The sequence below is a fragment of the Python bivittatus genome, unplaced genomic scaffold (genome assembly GCF_059951505.1).
Source record: "Python bivittatus isolate LINGU-HERP-01145 unplaced genomic scaffold, Pbiv_v1 ctg000020_np1212, whole genome shotgun sequence".
Taxonomy (NCBI): domain Eukaryota; kingdom Metazoa; phylum Chordata; class Lepidosauria; order Squamata; family Pythonidae; genus Python; species Python bivittatus.
Window position 1 is genome coordinate 67413686 of NW_028277030.1, and position 16556 is coordinate 67430241.

Genomic DNA, 16556 nt, shown 5'->3' on the forward strand with positions numbered 1-16556 from the left:
CCCAGAGTCAACTTCATCAGATGGGGGCCATATAAATTATTTAAAAACTGAACTAACCAAACCAAACCAAACCAAAACAATTTTCAGGAGTTTAGCACCAGTTCCCAGAATTCCTTCAGTGAAAAGAACATTGGGCTGCATTCTAATATATAACACAGCAGAAATGAGTACATGTAACTGTATAGTAGAATTTTGCAGCCGTTTGCAAAATTCCATAATAATCTTAATAATTCAGTATGAATTTTAAACAGTCTACAACCTTCACTGATTTAAATATGTACATCCTTAAATATACACAGTCATCTTTCTTGGTGCCTATTTATCCTTACACACTTACTATATCATGCTTTTTTGCCACCATGTTTTCCATGTATTCTCTATATGAAAGTGACAGTGGTTTCAGTTGAAGAAAGAAGGAGAAGGAGAAGGAGATTCAACGTGATAAATTTTCCAACTGTTCCATGTTCACTCTTACCTGAAATATTGGTTGTTACATTGATGGCTGTAGCTGGTCCAAAACCTTTGACAGTGCTGGCTCTTATATAAAACTGATAGGTAGTCCCAGGATGTAGATGGGGAAAGACATGATGTGTACTGTTCCATAGTTTTGACACAGTTTGAGGTGGCCCAGCCACTGGAACTGCAGGATCAAATGATCGTATGCTACTGTAACTGACCTGTGGAAATTATGTCAGATTTTTAGTGGAAATTCAAGCCTGGTTAGGACATTTCTATGAATTTGCTCCCTAAGTTTTTTTTTTTTTTTTAAATAATGCTTCATTTCCCCATTTTCTTTGAATTTCTGTAGTGAAATACAGGTATAGTGTTACTGATCCCTAGGACTACAAAACATGGCAGGTGGGTCACAAATTATGCAAACAGCTCTGATTTGTACAATGCTAAACAAGTTTATTTTTTGTAGCACATTAACACATCTTTTTTACCCTTCTTTCTAATAAACCTACAGATAAGGAAGCTATCTGATATTTGTTTATTCAAACTCTTACACTGAATTTACACTGTATACACTAAGTATACACTGAACTCTTTCTATAAGTATCTTTATTGAAGGACCAGCAATTAAAAGTACCTGTTAGAAGAACACAGCTTAACTAAGTCATCTGAATATATGACTGAGGCATTTAAGAGCTTCCAACAGATATTTAGTTTGTTTTAATGAGAAATGTGGTATTGTCAAGGCTGCCCAGTTCTAAAAATGATAGATACACAAGAAATTGGATGCAAAATTATTATTTTCCCTTCATTCCTCAAGGGCTCATTCATCAAATATATGATCTTTTTTTAAAAAAAAATCAGTATTTGCATTTCAAGTTTCCAGGAGAGAAAAATGTTACCTTGAAGTCTAGAAATGTCTCATATCTATTAATAATTCTCACATATATTATCTGTAGCCTTCATTGGACAGGACTCCATTAAATCATGATTTTAGAAGGCTATAAATTAATGCTACCAGAACTAAATCAAAGTTGCATATTTAAGTCCTGGATTTTAACATTTATTACAAACTCACTAGCAGTGTCTTGGAAAAAACAAGATCATTATGCAATTTTAGGCTGCATTTTTCATTTTTATTCTAAAAATTTTATCCACTCTATGACTGAAACAAAAGATCATTAGTAGCACATGCTAACTTAAGACTCATAGGTTTATCATTGGGTGAGACGCATGGTGCCTTGACAGTGACATGCTCTTCCTTAAATAAAAAAATGGATAATATTTGTGGCCCTGATAACTTCAAATGGTTTAATACAATGTTTCTCAACCTTGGCAGCTTGAAGATGTGTGGACTTCAACCCCCAGAAGTCCCCAGACAGCCATGTTGAAGTCTACACATCTTCAAGCTGCCAAGGCTGAGAAACACTGGTTTAACACATTCATGTACAGGCAAGGGCACATGTATGCACAACTCTCTCTTCACCCCTCATGCCCCCAACATAACACAAGTTTTCTGAACAGGAGAGACTGCCCGTGTGCCTTTCTGAGCGGACGTACTTTTTCAAATGCCTTTGAACAGCATGGAAATGGTTTCTGTCTTACATTGCTCAGCTTCAGGCTGAGCAGTGGGCAGTGACACAAACACAACCAGGCACCCGGGGACTCTGCAAACTAAAGCACAGCCATGTGCTGAATACAATTGATGGTTTGTCCACATATGATGATTCCAGTCATTACGTTCTCAAGTCTAAAACTCAGTTACCCGAAACAGACTGAAAAGAAGGGGCAACCATAGCACTTTTTTTTCATTTCTACAATTTTACATTGTTTTTCTGAAATCCTGGGAGAGTGCTTTTGGCCAGGGATACCTTCCAAGCCAATATACATAGTATAATAGTGCATTTTGATTAAGCAGACTATCTACTGATCTGTTAAGGTCCTGGGATAGAAAAAAAAAAAAAAAGGCTTGGGGAACCTCATAACCCATGGCCTATTTCAGGATCCAGATCAAAATGTCATCAGTGGTTTACTTTTCTTTTTTTGTCAGAAATAAACCTATGTGTTTTTGCCCAATCCAGTTTTATTACTACCTCATACTGGGTGATGATACCATTTGGATCCATCGGTTCTTTCCAGTTTAAGAAGATCTTGTCTTCAAAGGGAGTTCCTTTTAACGATTTTGTAGGTACAGGACCGGGCACTGCAAAAAATAAAATTAATGGTATACCATGTTGCCATTCATTTATTTATATTCCACCTGCTCCTAGTTTAACTAGCCTGTGGCTGCTGAAAACTACATTAAGTATATTTGTGTATGTATGAGATGTTGCTATTTAAATAACAGCCAAGAAAATAAATAATATTTAAATTATTCTGGATTTCAGTTCTATAAGGCATCTATAAAACAACTCATAGCTCTTTGTGGGTATCAGCAGATAATCTGAGAAGAAATGTATATTGGAAAACACTCAGGTGGGCAACAATTTGCTTTTATTTAAACACCTAAATCTATATTCACATAGCTTTTTAAATTAGTTTTTTCTCGTGCTTTAATTCAACATACATAAATTCACATATAACATTTCCTAAAGATTTTCAAAACATATAGCAATTTTGTAAAAGCAAAAAAATAAAGTTAATGGATCAAAGAAAATATCATGCAATGTGCCAGCAGCATTAAGAAATAGCAGGAGGTCCTTTACTGGTGTCAGATTTATTTCAGATTATATGAAACTATAAATAATAAGTTGCCCCTTGGACATCTAATGTAATTTGATAAAGTAAAAATAAATTCAAAATGTAAAGCCACCATAGGTACACAGATGGAATTTAGAACACTCATCTTTCATGAAATATATTCATCCATAAGTCTATTTCAGACTGCTGTTCTTTGCCTCACAACTCTGACAAAAATATCACAGCAGATCATAGCTGATGCGCCTTGACAGTCCTTCTGGGCTGCTCTGTGGCGGTTGCTGAATTCCTGTAGGCATTGTTCTGTTTTCTATGGGAATGTCATTTGTTTCTCTTGACTACAGTTCAAAGGAACTTTGTATTGCAAGGCACATGGTTTGGCCCAGGTGGTAGATTTCTTTTGGCACACATGATCAATAACTGCACTGCAATGTACCGAGTAAATTAACAGAATTATATTATGTGCAAAGCTGGATTATTCATTACAAATTCAGGCACCAAGGCTGCATGTTCAGGGCTTTGTGACTGCATATAAAATCAAAGGATTGGGAATCATCATAATGCAGTGAGAACGAAACTAGAATCCAGTTAAAAAACTGGTTATCAGTGCAGATTAGCATTTGAAATCCATCCCCACACCCAATCACAACTTTGGTTCCATTGCCTTACTGATGTTATTTAGTTACACTGCATTAACAAAAAAGCAGTAACTTGAAAAATTCCATTACTGAGGTCTAGACTTAGATCAGTAGAGGATTAACTGTGGCCCTGGGCCTAATTTCATATGTCTTAAAATCAAGAGCCCTCAGAGGGGCTTCTTCCTTCACCAACAAGGAACTAGGCAAGAGAGAGAAGAACATACATGTAGTCCTCATTTAGCAAATGCTTCATTTAGTGACATTTGCAGTTACAACAGTGATGAAAAAGTAACTTTACAACCAATCCTTGCATTTATGACCTTCGCTGCAAAGGAAAGCTGAACTAAGATCATAAGCACAGTCACAATTTCACTTAGCAACTGCTTCACTTAATGACTGAGTTACCAGTCCAAATTGTGGTTGCTAAATGAGGACTACCTGTAAAGAGAAGAAAGTGCCAGGCAGAAAGGAAAGGAGTGGAAGTCTCATCACAGAAAGAGAGGAGGAGGAAATGCTGCTTACCTCTACCTTCTGTTCTAATCACTGATAGCATGCAGGGCAACTAAATGCAGTTGTAGCCCAATTAAGCTCCTCCATTTTTTTCTATGCCTTAGAAATCTTATGGTTGTATTAGCACCATTGTTTGCCAGTATTATCCAGGTGCTAATTGAGTATTTTTGCCCTTTTATATTGGAAATTCATAAAAGTTGATTAGCCACCATGGCTCTTGACCAGCCTCTCACTTCTCCAATAAACTTTCCTAATTTCTCCAATTAATAAGTCTTAAGAGGCCTTGCCCTTTCTGCCAAATCATGATAATAATGAATGTGATAAGCCAGTTGTCAGCCCTGCTTTGGTGCTGACTAGTCATGGATCCATATACCTGTGTGGATTCAGGAGTGGGTGTTAGAGGAGAGAAAGCAGCCAAACAATTTCTGTTAGCTTTGTGCTTTGCTGATAAGGAGCTGGAAAGAGAAAATAGTTTAGCTATTTGTAGAACATCATGTTAATAGGCAGAGGAGCAGATATGGAGCTTGCATCAAGGGAGGAAATGTTAAAACTTCCAGATGACACATTATGATTGAAGAGAATTCTAGGAGGAAAAAGCTGAGTAACAGAGGAGCTGGCTGGTAGCTAGAAATGCTATCATGGCTAAAACAAACTGGGCAACTCTACTAGCTGTTGAAGATAGACTGTGTATGGTAGCTTGCTACCCAGGGTAAGATTGGCTGAATAGTTGACATTAAGTAGGACTTCTGGGGTTTTATTTATTCAAATGTATTAGAGCCGCCCAACTCCAATGGACTCTGGGTGGCATACAAAATCAAAAAATCCATAAAAACAGATAAAACATAAAACTGCCCAGACTAAAATAATCTTACAAACAACACAAACAAAATAGGGGCCTCAGAAGTGCAACAGTACATTACTACATCAACTCGAGGTCTGGGACCCAAACCAGGTTTTAACAGCTGGGGACGATGGATAAGATTGAAAGAGTAAAACAAATACCTGAACCAAGAACTTCAAACTACCAAAGCCCCTGAACTCAAGTAAGTCTCCTTAATGACTTGTTTAGGCATTTGCAGATGTTGGCTCATGGGTTATCTTAAATCAGCATTTGTATTTTTAAATGGGAACCAGAAAGTAACTAACCACAAAAACTGATTTGTGCCAACCTCTGCTTTATTAACTGTGTATTTTCATTATAAGAAAATCTAACCCATATTATCAAAAATAAGATGATTGGCATTTGATACCATTACTGGTCAGCATTTATTATATGACTATATAAAGGTTCTTTGTACCCTCCTTAAGTGGGCAGAACCTTGTATGCTGACCCCAGTGGTGTTCAAATAAACTTGGCTCAAGCAAATTGTGCTGTCTCCACTTGTAAATTGGGTCATGGGGAATTTTCCCCTTCAAGATCAGGAGAAGATTCGCGCAAGTGTCTGAGGACCCAACCTTCGGAAGAATAGTGCTGAAGGGAAAAAGCACTGTGCAGGCACATAGCCAAATGACCCCAGGGTTTTGGCTATGGTGAAGGTGATGGAAAACAGGAAAATCAAAGGTTTGCCTGCCAGAGAATAACCATCCAGTCACCTATCAACTCTTCACTCTGAGAGTAGGGAGCACAATGTCAGTTATTCAAGTGAGCCCTTTCCTTAAACCCAGAGTGGTAAATAGGAGTAGAACATGGAAATACGAACAGTCGGGGGTGCACATATATTGAACACTGATATAAGGCACCCCTCATATTGTGTTAAGAGTTGTTACTTAGAATGCTTTTGAAAATGCAGGTCCAGAGAGAAAAAATGCTTGTTTTTGGTTCTTTTCATTTTGGCTATGCCAAGGTATCTGTTGGGAGGTAGGAAAATGCCCAGTGAACCATGCAAACAAACAAACAATAAAGCCCGTGAAAAATGAAACTTGACTCCTCAGAGTGAGGCTCAGCTTATATCCAGATTGCTTATTTCTGACTTTATAAAACCAAATGAAAGATAAATATCTGCAAACTACGTGGTCTTGTTCTGTCCCCATCAGATCTTGAACTGGTGTTCGTGCATCTTCTGACAATGCTACCTCAATTCTCTATCTTCTCTTCTGAAGATTTATTCTTTTATATTTCTGGATTTGACTACAGCAAATGATGCACAGAAGTGTGCTAGATGGAAATATGAGGCTGTCAGAAGAGCATTTGAGAACCCAATGTGCAAATATATAAAATTCCACATTTGTATTACAAATGTTGTAGGTATATAAATCAGAGGTTTTTAAGCATCTGGAGTTGGCAATGCTGGGTCTGCAGATGATTTATGTATTTCCTCATAGTTCCACATTTCTTTATATGGATATCTGAGAGAGGGGAAAAGAATCTGCAGCTGGCTCATATGCTACATTTTGACATTCAAATATTTTGCTAGTGAAAATGAAAAGGATGGAAAACAGCACAACGGTATAGCTTAGTTGCACCTTTGTTTACTATGAGCTATTAGGCATAAATAATATATACAGATAGGTAAATGCAAAGTAACTTCCAGCCACAAAGTACATTAAAAGAAATTGGAAATATGCAGACACATAACTTTAAGGACATTTTGATCCTGTACCCAGGAGATTAACTGAGAGCTAGTGTGGTGTATGTTAAGATGCTGGATTAGGGGCCCAGAGACCCACTTCTAGTCTTCCCCTAGGCACAGAAGCCAACTGGGTGTCTTTGGGCCAGTCCCTCCCTCTCAGCCTTACTCATTGTCAGGCTCCGTGACAAGCTGGCTGAAAAACAAAGCCCTCATTGCACCATGCACTGATAGCTTCACTGTGAGGACTAGGTGAGCATAATGTGAAACAAATGGATCCTATATAAGCAGGATAAATGCTATGAACAACCCAGGAGATGAACTGCCAGCTTTATTCGTGTTTATAAAAAACAAGAGTTCACAAACAAATATGTCCATTGTCAAACTTCTCAGGTATCAACGATCCAAGGACTTGAACTCTGTTTGCCATTCATCTCATATACAAAATGAAGGGTTCACAGTTTTGAACCAGCTGTTCCTGTTTTGCATTGCTTAGTCTCCTCTCCCTGCTTTTAAATTTTTAAAATCAATCTCTGCTCATGGGTGCTTTGGAATGGACACATTTAATTGCAATTTAGCCGCGCAATGGGTTCAAATCCCCGATCACCCCTCCCCCCACTCCACAAATGTCCCTCTATAATCAAGGAAAGAGGGCATGTTTTAGTTCCATTTCCCAACAATGTTCTGCTTGCTTTGCCTGAGAAAGTCAATGGAAGTGAATCACACATATAGAAGAAAGCAAACTGGGGAACCAGTTACAATGAGGGGAATAATCACCATTCCACACTGCTATTGATTACCTCTTTTGATCTGTTTAGGAACAGGGAAATTATTAGCATGTTACTTCTTCCATGAAATTTGATGGCTCCACTGACTTAAAAGCACTGTATCTGAGGACACGTGTTGAAATAAACTAAAAGTGATACCTAGTGTCAGAGCAGGGTAGTATGTTTCTGGGCGTATTTCAGTGGCATACCTCAGAACAACTGCCTACTTTGTCCCAGTTGAATGACTGCCATTCACTTTCAAGTGATAAAAGTATAATTGTACCTTCTGGGGATTATAGAATTCTTTTATGGTACTTTATTATGAATATCAAACCACTGTATTGGGAAATATTATTGAAGTACAACACCCCAGTTAAGAATATAAGTTCTGCTGGTTCAAACCAGAATCATCTACTCTAGCAACTTGTTTCCACAGTAGCCAACCAGATGCCCATAGGAAGTCTTAAACAGAACATGAGTCAATAGGACACTCTGGCTGTTTTCCCCCAGTAACTGGTATTTAGAAGCATGCTGCTGCATTGATACAGGATGTAGCACTTAGCTATCATAGCAGGTGACTACTGTCAGCATTCCATAATGTTGTCTAGCTTGCTTTAATCTCATAAACTATGGCTGCTCCTTCACAAAGCCATCTACTGTATGGATCACAAACACTGACATCACTGAAATATATATAAAAGTTATTCTAAAGTCTTTTAGTTTCAACAAAGATTCACAAGTTATATATGCTCATTTGTCCCTATTCCCTCTTCTTCCAGCTCAGCTGGATATCATATCAAATCATTATGGTGCATATCAATCATTGTGCAAGTTTCCAGTCAGAGAAACCATAGTTTAGAGCTGCTTGTCTTTCTTTTCCCATATGTTCAACATTTCTAAGTTATTTTGGCTTCTGGAAATACAACCATGACTACAGCCAAGATTTACTGAATTAGGCATTGCTATAAATCATAATCAATATATTCCATGGTTTACAAATTCTGATTTGTCTCTCTGGACAGTATATTAAACTTTAGTTGAAATTCCTTGCTGCAGTTTCTGAAGTTTATTCCAGTGAAGCATTTCTACCGCCCTTTCTGTTGATGTCAATAAGATAACCTGGTTGGGTTTCCCAGAAGTATATAATGTGAAAATCGGATTGTGTACCACAGTTTTAATATGAATATTTGCAATGTGAATATGCAGTTAGTCGCAAACTCAACTGTATGAACATTAAGCTACTTTCATATATTATCATTTCCATGTAATTAGGAATGTTTAATTCTATTTTAATTTGCTTGAAATTAAGATTCATAAAGGATAATCACTGAAGAGCTTTGTAAACATCTAAAGCATCCTTTATTTTCCCTCAAATATGATAAATAAAGCTAATTTGTAAGCAGAATTAAATGAAGATTATTTTAAGTCAGAAATCTCAGTTATGCAGTTTATAATTACTGAGGGAGTAGGAAGAACATAAAAGTATATGCAGGTAGTCCTCACTTAGTGATCACTCATTCAGTGACTGTTCAAAGTTACGAAGGTGCTAAATGACGAGACTTACAACTGGTCCTCGAAGTTGCGATCATCACAGCATCCCTGCAGTCACGTGATCACTATTCAGGTGCTTAGTAACCAGCATGTAATTATAATGGTTGCAGCTTCCTGCAGTCACGCAACCTTCAACCTTCACTGCAGGTTTCTGACAATCAAAGTAATTGGGAATGCAGGCAGGAAGTCGCAAGTTGCAGTCATGTGACATCATGCTTAATGACCTGTGTGATTCGCTTAATGACCACAACCAGAACTGCTGTTGTAAGTTGGCGCAGTCATGTGATTTTGCGCTTTACGACTGCATTGCTTAGCGATGAAGTTGTTGGTCCCAATTATGGTTGTTAACTGAGGACTACCAGTTCAGGAATTTGTTGGTGTTACTTGGATCTTTAAACAAATGTTGAAATATAATTGAAATTTCTATGGACTGGTTCGCATAGAATCTTGGAATCAGAATTAATGGATAAGCTGTCTCTCTCCCTTTCTCTCCCAATTTCTCCTACTATGTTTGGCTTTATGTAACTAAAGACCTGTTTGACTTTAAGCCCATCAATGCATTTTACATACATCTAAGAACATGCGTGTGCACTTCATGTAAGGCTCTGTTCCCAACATCCCTGCACATACTAACTCCAACCATTCAGCTCAGGTTTTTCTTTCTTGAGCAAAGTGTGAAGAGAAGCTATGCTAATAGCTGAGTCTATCATTAGAGTATGCAAGTAATAAGTGGAATGTCACTTATATTCATATGAACATGAATAAAGTTTCTGTATATACATTGCTGATCATCATACGGACACTGGGAATGATTTCCGCCCACATAACCCCACAAGAGTTGAAGAGTTGTTTTCATTTTAATTAGGAATACCAATCAATATCCAACAAAGTGGACAATGCGCCACTTTCAGTGGAGTCATCCTTCTTCTACAACAAAACTGGAAGTGCACTACACGCTCACCATTTCTATGATCCAGTCTGACACAGACTTATTCGCAGCGCCCCATCATTGTCCTCAGCACTCTTATTCTTTATGAATAATTTTTACGAAAAGAAGATTTTTACAAAGGTTTTAAAAATTACAGAAACTTAGAAGAAATAGAAAAAAATATGGAAGAGTAAAAGAAAAAGTGCAGAATAACAAAAAAGCAAGAAAAAGAAAAATATCTGAAGAAGCAACTTCCGATCTTCTTTGCAGCAGTTACAAACATAGCAATTACCACCTCCACCCTCCCATATTGCATATCGTCATTCCCTTCTTCCCATAAACAAAACTTTTAAATCAATAAATCCCAAAATCAGCAGTTCATTTTTACCCATTTTCAGCAAAAAGTCTATAAAGTGTTTCCAGTCTTTTATAAAAGTAGTTGTAGTTCCCTCAACACTCTTATATAGCTAATAGGGAAGCATAAACATTGTTAGCCTTTCAGCTCCCTGCCCATCATCATTCCAACTTTGCATGTGGTTTTAAAACCAGTTTTTAAAAAAATTAGCTACTGTAAGAAGCAGCTAGTTGGTGTACCCTGCTTATTTTAAAAAAACAAGTGAAAAGGTACCATAGTACTGTGGCACCATAACCCAAGCAGGGAGATGGGAAAGCTGGAGAGGAAGAGAGGATAGGAGCTTCTTCCAATGGAGGAACACCCATCTCCAAGTTTCAGTTCTTCACTTGTAGAATTGAATATACAGTATAAAGTCATTCTTCCTGCACTGGTGCTGGGCAGGAAATTAACTGGCTCTGCCACCCAGCGATGAGAAATCCTCTGTGCAAGAGGGTTATCTGGGACAGCACAAATGTTATGCGTCCAAGGCCCCCGATTTATTTTCTCTTTCCAAAATCTTAGGCATTCAAAAGAATTTTTAAAAGCTAGATTCAAGATATTTACATTAAGATTATGTAAATATTGTCTCAAAATGACATTTTTTTTTATTCACAAGGTATTTGGAACATGAGAAGCTAGAGGTAGGAGAGCCACACATCACAATAACCAGTTAGTTCTACATGCTAAGGAATAAAGCTGAACATACCATCTTCATCTGTTTGAATAATGGTCTCCTCACTCTCTTTCCGTCCTTCAGGATTTGTCAAAATCATTTTGAGGCTCACGTTTGTGTAAGGAGGCAGGTGATTCACAACATGCTGTGGTGCTTTGGGATCCATGTCCAAGCAGTCAGCTTTGCTTCCATTGTGGCCATGGAAGTAATGGTAGCAGATGGTAACATTGAAGGTATGGCAGCGGGTGATGTTGTAACCCAGGGATTCCCAATCCACAGCAATACGACGTGCCTGGATCTCGGCAATTTTTAAAGTCTTGGGTGTTCTCATAGGCTCTAAAAATACAGAATATAATACTATCACATTAACAACTCACAAAATAATGTGCCACAGAATTCATGCATAAAATGCTGAATTCTTTTTTATTTATTTACTTATAGGACTTATTTGGCAGCCTATCTTGTACAATGACTCTAGGAGGCTCACAACAATCCATAAAACATAGTTAAAAACAAAGGTACCTTTCCCCTCCAGGTGCCAGACCAAACATCCTCACAGTCAACCTCCATCCTAGCCCAGTGCTTGGGGGAAAAGCCAGGTCTTCACAGCCCTCTGGAAGGCTAAAAGGGTAGGGGTTCCTCTGATCTCTGGTGGGAAGCTGTTCCAAGAAGGCATGCCTCCAAGGTCCCATCAGATAGCATCATTTAAGGGAGGTGATCAGGAGCACACCCATCCTATCTAACCTAGTAGGATGGGCAGATACCCTCAGAGAGAGGCAGTCTCACAAGCAACCTGGCCCTGTGCCATGTAGGGCTTTAAAGGTGATAACCAGCACCTTGAATTGTACCCAGAAAGCAACTGGAAGCCAGTACAGCTTATGAAGCAGTGGGGTGCTTTGGGTGAACCGTGGGGCACACAAAACTGTATGTGCCACTGCATTCTGGACCAGTTGCAGGTTACAGATGGACTTCGAGGACAACTGCATGTAGACCACATTTCAGTAATCCAAATGGGAGGTGACTAAGGCATGGGTGACTGTGAGCAAGGCCTCCCAATCCAGGAATGGGTGCAATTGGTGCACAAGATGGATTTGTGCAAAGGCCCCCTGGCCATGGCTGCCACTTGCTCTTCCAGCAGGAGCCGTGAGTCCAAAAGGACCCGAAATTGCACACCAGATCTGTATGGGGGAGTGTTACCTCATCCAGAGTTAGAGATGTCAACTCTCCTGACCTGGGGGCGAAACCCCACAACCACTCCATCTTGCTAGGGTTGAGTCATAGCTGGTTTCTCCAGGTCCTTACAGCCTCCAGGCACTCAGTCAGCACCTGAACAGCATGATGTGCCTGGCATAGGGTAGAGATGTATAATTGGGTAACATCAGCATACTGATGATGCTGAACCCTATGCTGGCAGATGACCTCTCCCAGCAGCTTCATATAGAATTTAAATAGGAGGGGAGAAACTTGAGCCCTGAGGCACCCTGCAGAAAAAAACCCTCTGAGTTGGGCTGTCAATAAGCTGGGCCAGTTCCATGGCTGCCACAGTGGCCATGAACTCCTGGGCCACCTTTGACTCCAGGCCCAGAGAAGGCAGGAACCATATACCTGGGAACTCCACTGCCAACCAACATGGAGTCCATGAGCCCGGGCTTGGCCACTGCCACCCCACAGGGAGTAAGCAGCAAGCCCAACTGATCCCTGTGACCCAACTTCACAAAGACAACCTGGTATCCAACTATGTCTGGGACAGTGCCCCAAAGGCCACTAGAGATTCCTGCCCTGGAGTTGTGGCTGGCGCCACACTTGAAACCTGGGGAAGCACATTTCTGAGAGAGGAACACTCCCTTCTGTGCCAGATCTCAGTAAGGCAGGCCAGGTCAGCTCTCTCATCCACGATCAAATCATGGATGAGGTGAGCTTTATTGCTGATCAATCTGGCATTAAGCAGCAGCAGTTGGAGTCCAGGGCCTCCAAGGTTCCAGTGACCAGGCTTTGGGGCTGAGCACAGGGGGATGGAAAGCGACATCTGTGTTAGCTATTGGGTCTGCCTTCCCTGAGAACTTCCTGCCCCCTGTCTCCTACAATATCACCCCATGCCCATCACTACCTCAGTGCCACCCCCTGCCCACTACCTCCTGCCATCTCATCCCATCCCATCCCATCCCATCCCATCCCATCCCATCCCATCCCATCCCATCCCATCCCATCCCACCCACTTCCTTCCTGCCCTGAAAGCTAATGGGCCCATCCCAAAACAACTACATTTTCCAGCACCTTCCATTCCTAGCAGGAGGGTACCCAATGCTTGTACTCAGTGCCTGTGCCAGTTCCTCCTTCCGATCTATACAAAACACTCTAATTCTCCTTCTCCCTCCCCTCCCCGTCACCCCACTCTCACCTGTGTTACCGGGGAAGACCCACACTCAACAGGCCCAGCAAGTTGAGCTCAGCCCCCTCCCCCGGTCTCTCACATGAGGGCAGGAGGCCAGCACAACCCCACTGTGCCTCCTCCTCCGAAATAGTATCAGCTAGTAGAACTCCCAGATTTTCTCCTCTACACAGCCAGAGTCCAAAGTGATGTTTTCCTAAACCTGCCCCAGCATCTCAGCAGTCAGGCAAAGACCAGTCCGCTCCAGTCCTGAGTCCTGGAAGGAAGGTAATGGAGACTGCCAGTATGGCCACTGATCCATGTGGCTGGTCAAGTGACAGCCACAGGATTTAGTTCCACTCCTGCTGTTGGTATTCACCCAAGTGCCTGAGTCCTCTGTCCCCCTGAGGGTCCTCACCACCAGGATGAGGCAGTGAGGACAATGAACACAATGAAAATCTTTTAAAATCAACTGTTTGTATTAAAACAGAATATCTATCAAATCTACTATGTTAGATGGTACTGCTTCTTTTATTCCAATGCATAATAAATAATTTCCATGGAACATTTTATTTTGCGGTTCCTGTATCACATATGGAAAACTGATATACGTGATCACACTGGTAGATGGGGTCTGCAAGATGGCCATTGTGCAAACTTAAATTTCCCTTGTCTTGTCACAAAAGTTTCATTCCTTTCCTCTGTCCCTTTTGTACAAGTTCTTAATAACATCCACAAGTGTTAAAAATAAAATGTTTAATTAGCAGACATTTTTGACTAATTAAAAATATTTGGGAAGACAGACAGAAGACTGACCAAGAGCCACCAAAGACTGCCAACAGCTGTTGGAATGCTTCTTTTTATTTTGTGATTTCCTTGGGCGCACATAAAATTTGAGTAAATTGGATAATACATCATCCTGGTGAAGAGACAACGTGCTCCTAACTGTGATTTATCATGCCACCAAGCTATGCTGTTTACTAATTACACTAATTGCTCTACTAAGCTAGCAGTAACCAAAATGATACAGATATTAATTAAAATTTATGACTTCAGTTGCTTTGCTATTTATCCACAGCAGAAAGCTGAAAAACTAAAATAGAAAATCACTTTGAAATAGCTATCATCAGACCCCTTCCTTGATTCCCCAAATAAACTAGCAGATATCTGAACTGGTAAAATATGCATCACCACCCATGCTTGACCAATTGCATGTACATAGATCTCAATTTTGCTAGAGAACATCAGAGTTACTTGTTTTACTCCTTGGGCAGCCATCAATCTATCACCAACTCCCCAGTGTATTTATCCCCCATGCAAGACTAACTTTATAGTCCAACTTAATTAAAATGACTGCAAAATGAGAGTCATGACCATGACTATACATAGTGGAGCTACATTCAAAAGTCTATTCTCCACTATATTTATTTATATTAGTAAAATTATGATTTCTATGCATTAATCTCAGATGCAGGATGTTAGATTCGCACATAATTCAAATATTCACTGTGTGTGTCTGTGCAAACACACAAAGACACACAAATATTCATTCACAAATTTTCATAGGCTTTTAAAATACTAATTAAACAAATTAAAAATCTTAACTGAGCAAACAGCAAGGTCCAAATGGCAGTCAAGCAGGGGCTACATTAAATGTGTTCAAGCATTCAAGCTAATACAAGCCCCTATTTCTTGATTCAACATAGAGTTTGCTGGATGAAGGTATTTTTCACAATTCAAATGTCATGTGTGGATTTTTCTTCCTGCTCACAATTATCAGCTTCCAATGTGGGTATTTTTCCATCTGCACTAGCTTTTATTTTTCTGGTTAAAAGACAGTATAATAAATGAGAACAGGCGATGAACATCTCAGCAATAATAAGCTTGTTTTCATCAACTCCTTCAAACTCAGAGCTTCAGAACTCAACAAACAACAGACTAGAACAAGAGTTTAAAGGATACCAGCTCAGAGGGTCATAACATGTTCTACACATCTTTTCTGTTCAGCAGACCTTTTGAGTTGAATTAATGATGATTTTGGCTATGGTTGATTTACTTTATCAGGGGGAGGGGGAGGTAAATTTGGTTATTTTGCTGGTTAGATGTGCGTGTGTGTGTGTATGAGAGAGAGAGAAAGAGATTCATTCATTCATTCATTCATTCATTCATTCATTCATTCGTTCATGCATTCATTCCCCTCTCACCCCTATGTGCAGTATGTCTCTTTCTCAATCTCAGGTCCTCTATATATAGCACCAGTACCTTATAGCAGATCTGTCTGTCTGTCTGTCTATTAATCAATCAATCAATCAATCAATCAATCAATCAATCACCAAACCGGCTCTCATTAGATGCCTTAAGGGCTTCAGAAATGGAATACACATTTAAATAATAAGCTAAACTTTAGTGCCTTGAAGGTTTAACTGACAAATCTGGTATAAGGTACTGATGGTAAAATTAGCAATCTGAGAGGAGCACATAGAAAGTAATTACCCATGTTTGTGTAGGGCATAATTTTTTGGTAACCACTTCCAGGCCTAGAAAAAGGTTCTCCAGTTACTAACCAGCAGGACAGAAAAAAGTATATGCCTTTTTGACTGTAGTTCTCAAAGAAAATCTGAGACTAAAAGAACTCAAAGGGCCCTTTCTATCCTGGTGTGAAGATTTTCTCATGGAGGTGCTACCTGATTTGCTCTCCCCCTCTCTAAACTGCACTCCCAATCTGGTTCAAAGTTTGTGCAGTCTCAATACTTTAGCTAAGCCATGAATTAAATGAAATTAAAAGAGACCTTTCCTATGACTTGTGATCTAAGTGAAGTTCAAACATTCTCAGCCTGTCTATTTGCATGACTGATTAGCAAGACAATGGCACATTTAGCAGAAAAGGTACCTACCTGTCCTGCATGTTTGGCAAGTCTTTTTAACAGGTAAGGAAGTATGCAAATAATAATTGAAACATGCATTAATTATCTGCAATATTAATTGTTCTTGCCAGCAGGAGAACTATTAA

At 39.6% G+C, this 16556-nt stretch overlaps 1 protein-coding gene across 8 annotated transcripts in view; it reads right to left on the reverse strand.

Annotated features, from left to right (window-relative positions):
* Positions 1–16556, reverse strand: part of PTPRK (protein tyrosine phosphatase receptor type K) — a 377364-nt gene that overhangs the window by 92235 nt on the left and 268573 nt on the right. For all 8 annotated transcript variants that reach the window (XM_088140673.1, XM_088140663.1, XM_088140667.1 and 5 more), the window contains exons 8-10: positions 11212–11514; positions 2547–2656; positions 476–677 (exon numbers count right to left, since the gene is read on the reverse strand). In XM_088140673.1, coding sequence (XP_087996799.1) covers positions 476–677; positions 2547–2656; positions 11212–11514 — 615 coding nt within the window. The remainder of the gene's footprint in view (positions 1–475; positions 678–2546; positions 2657–11211; positions 11515–16556) is intronic.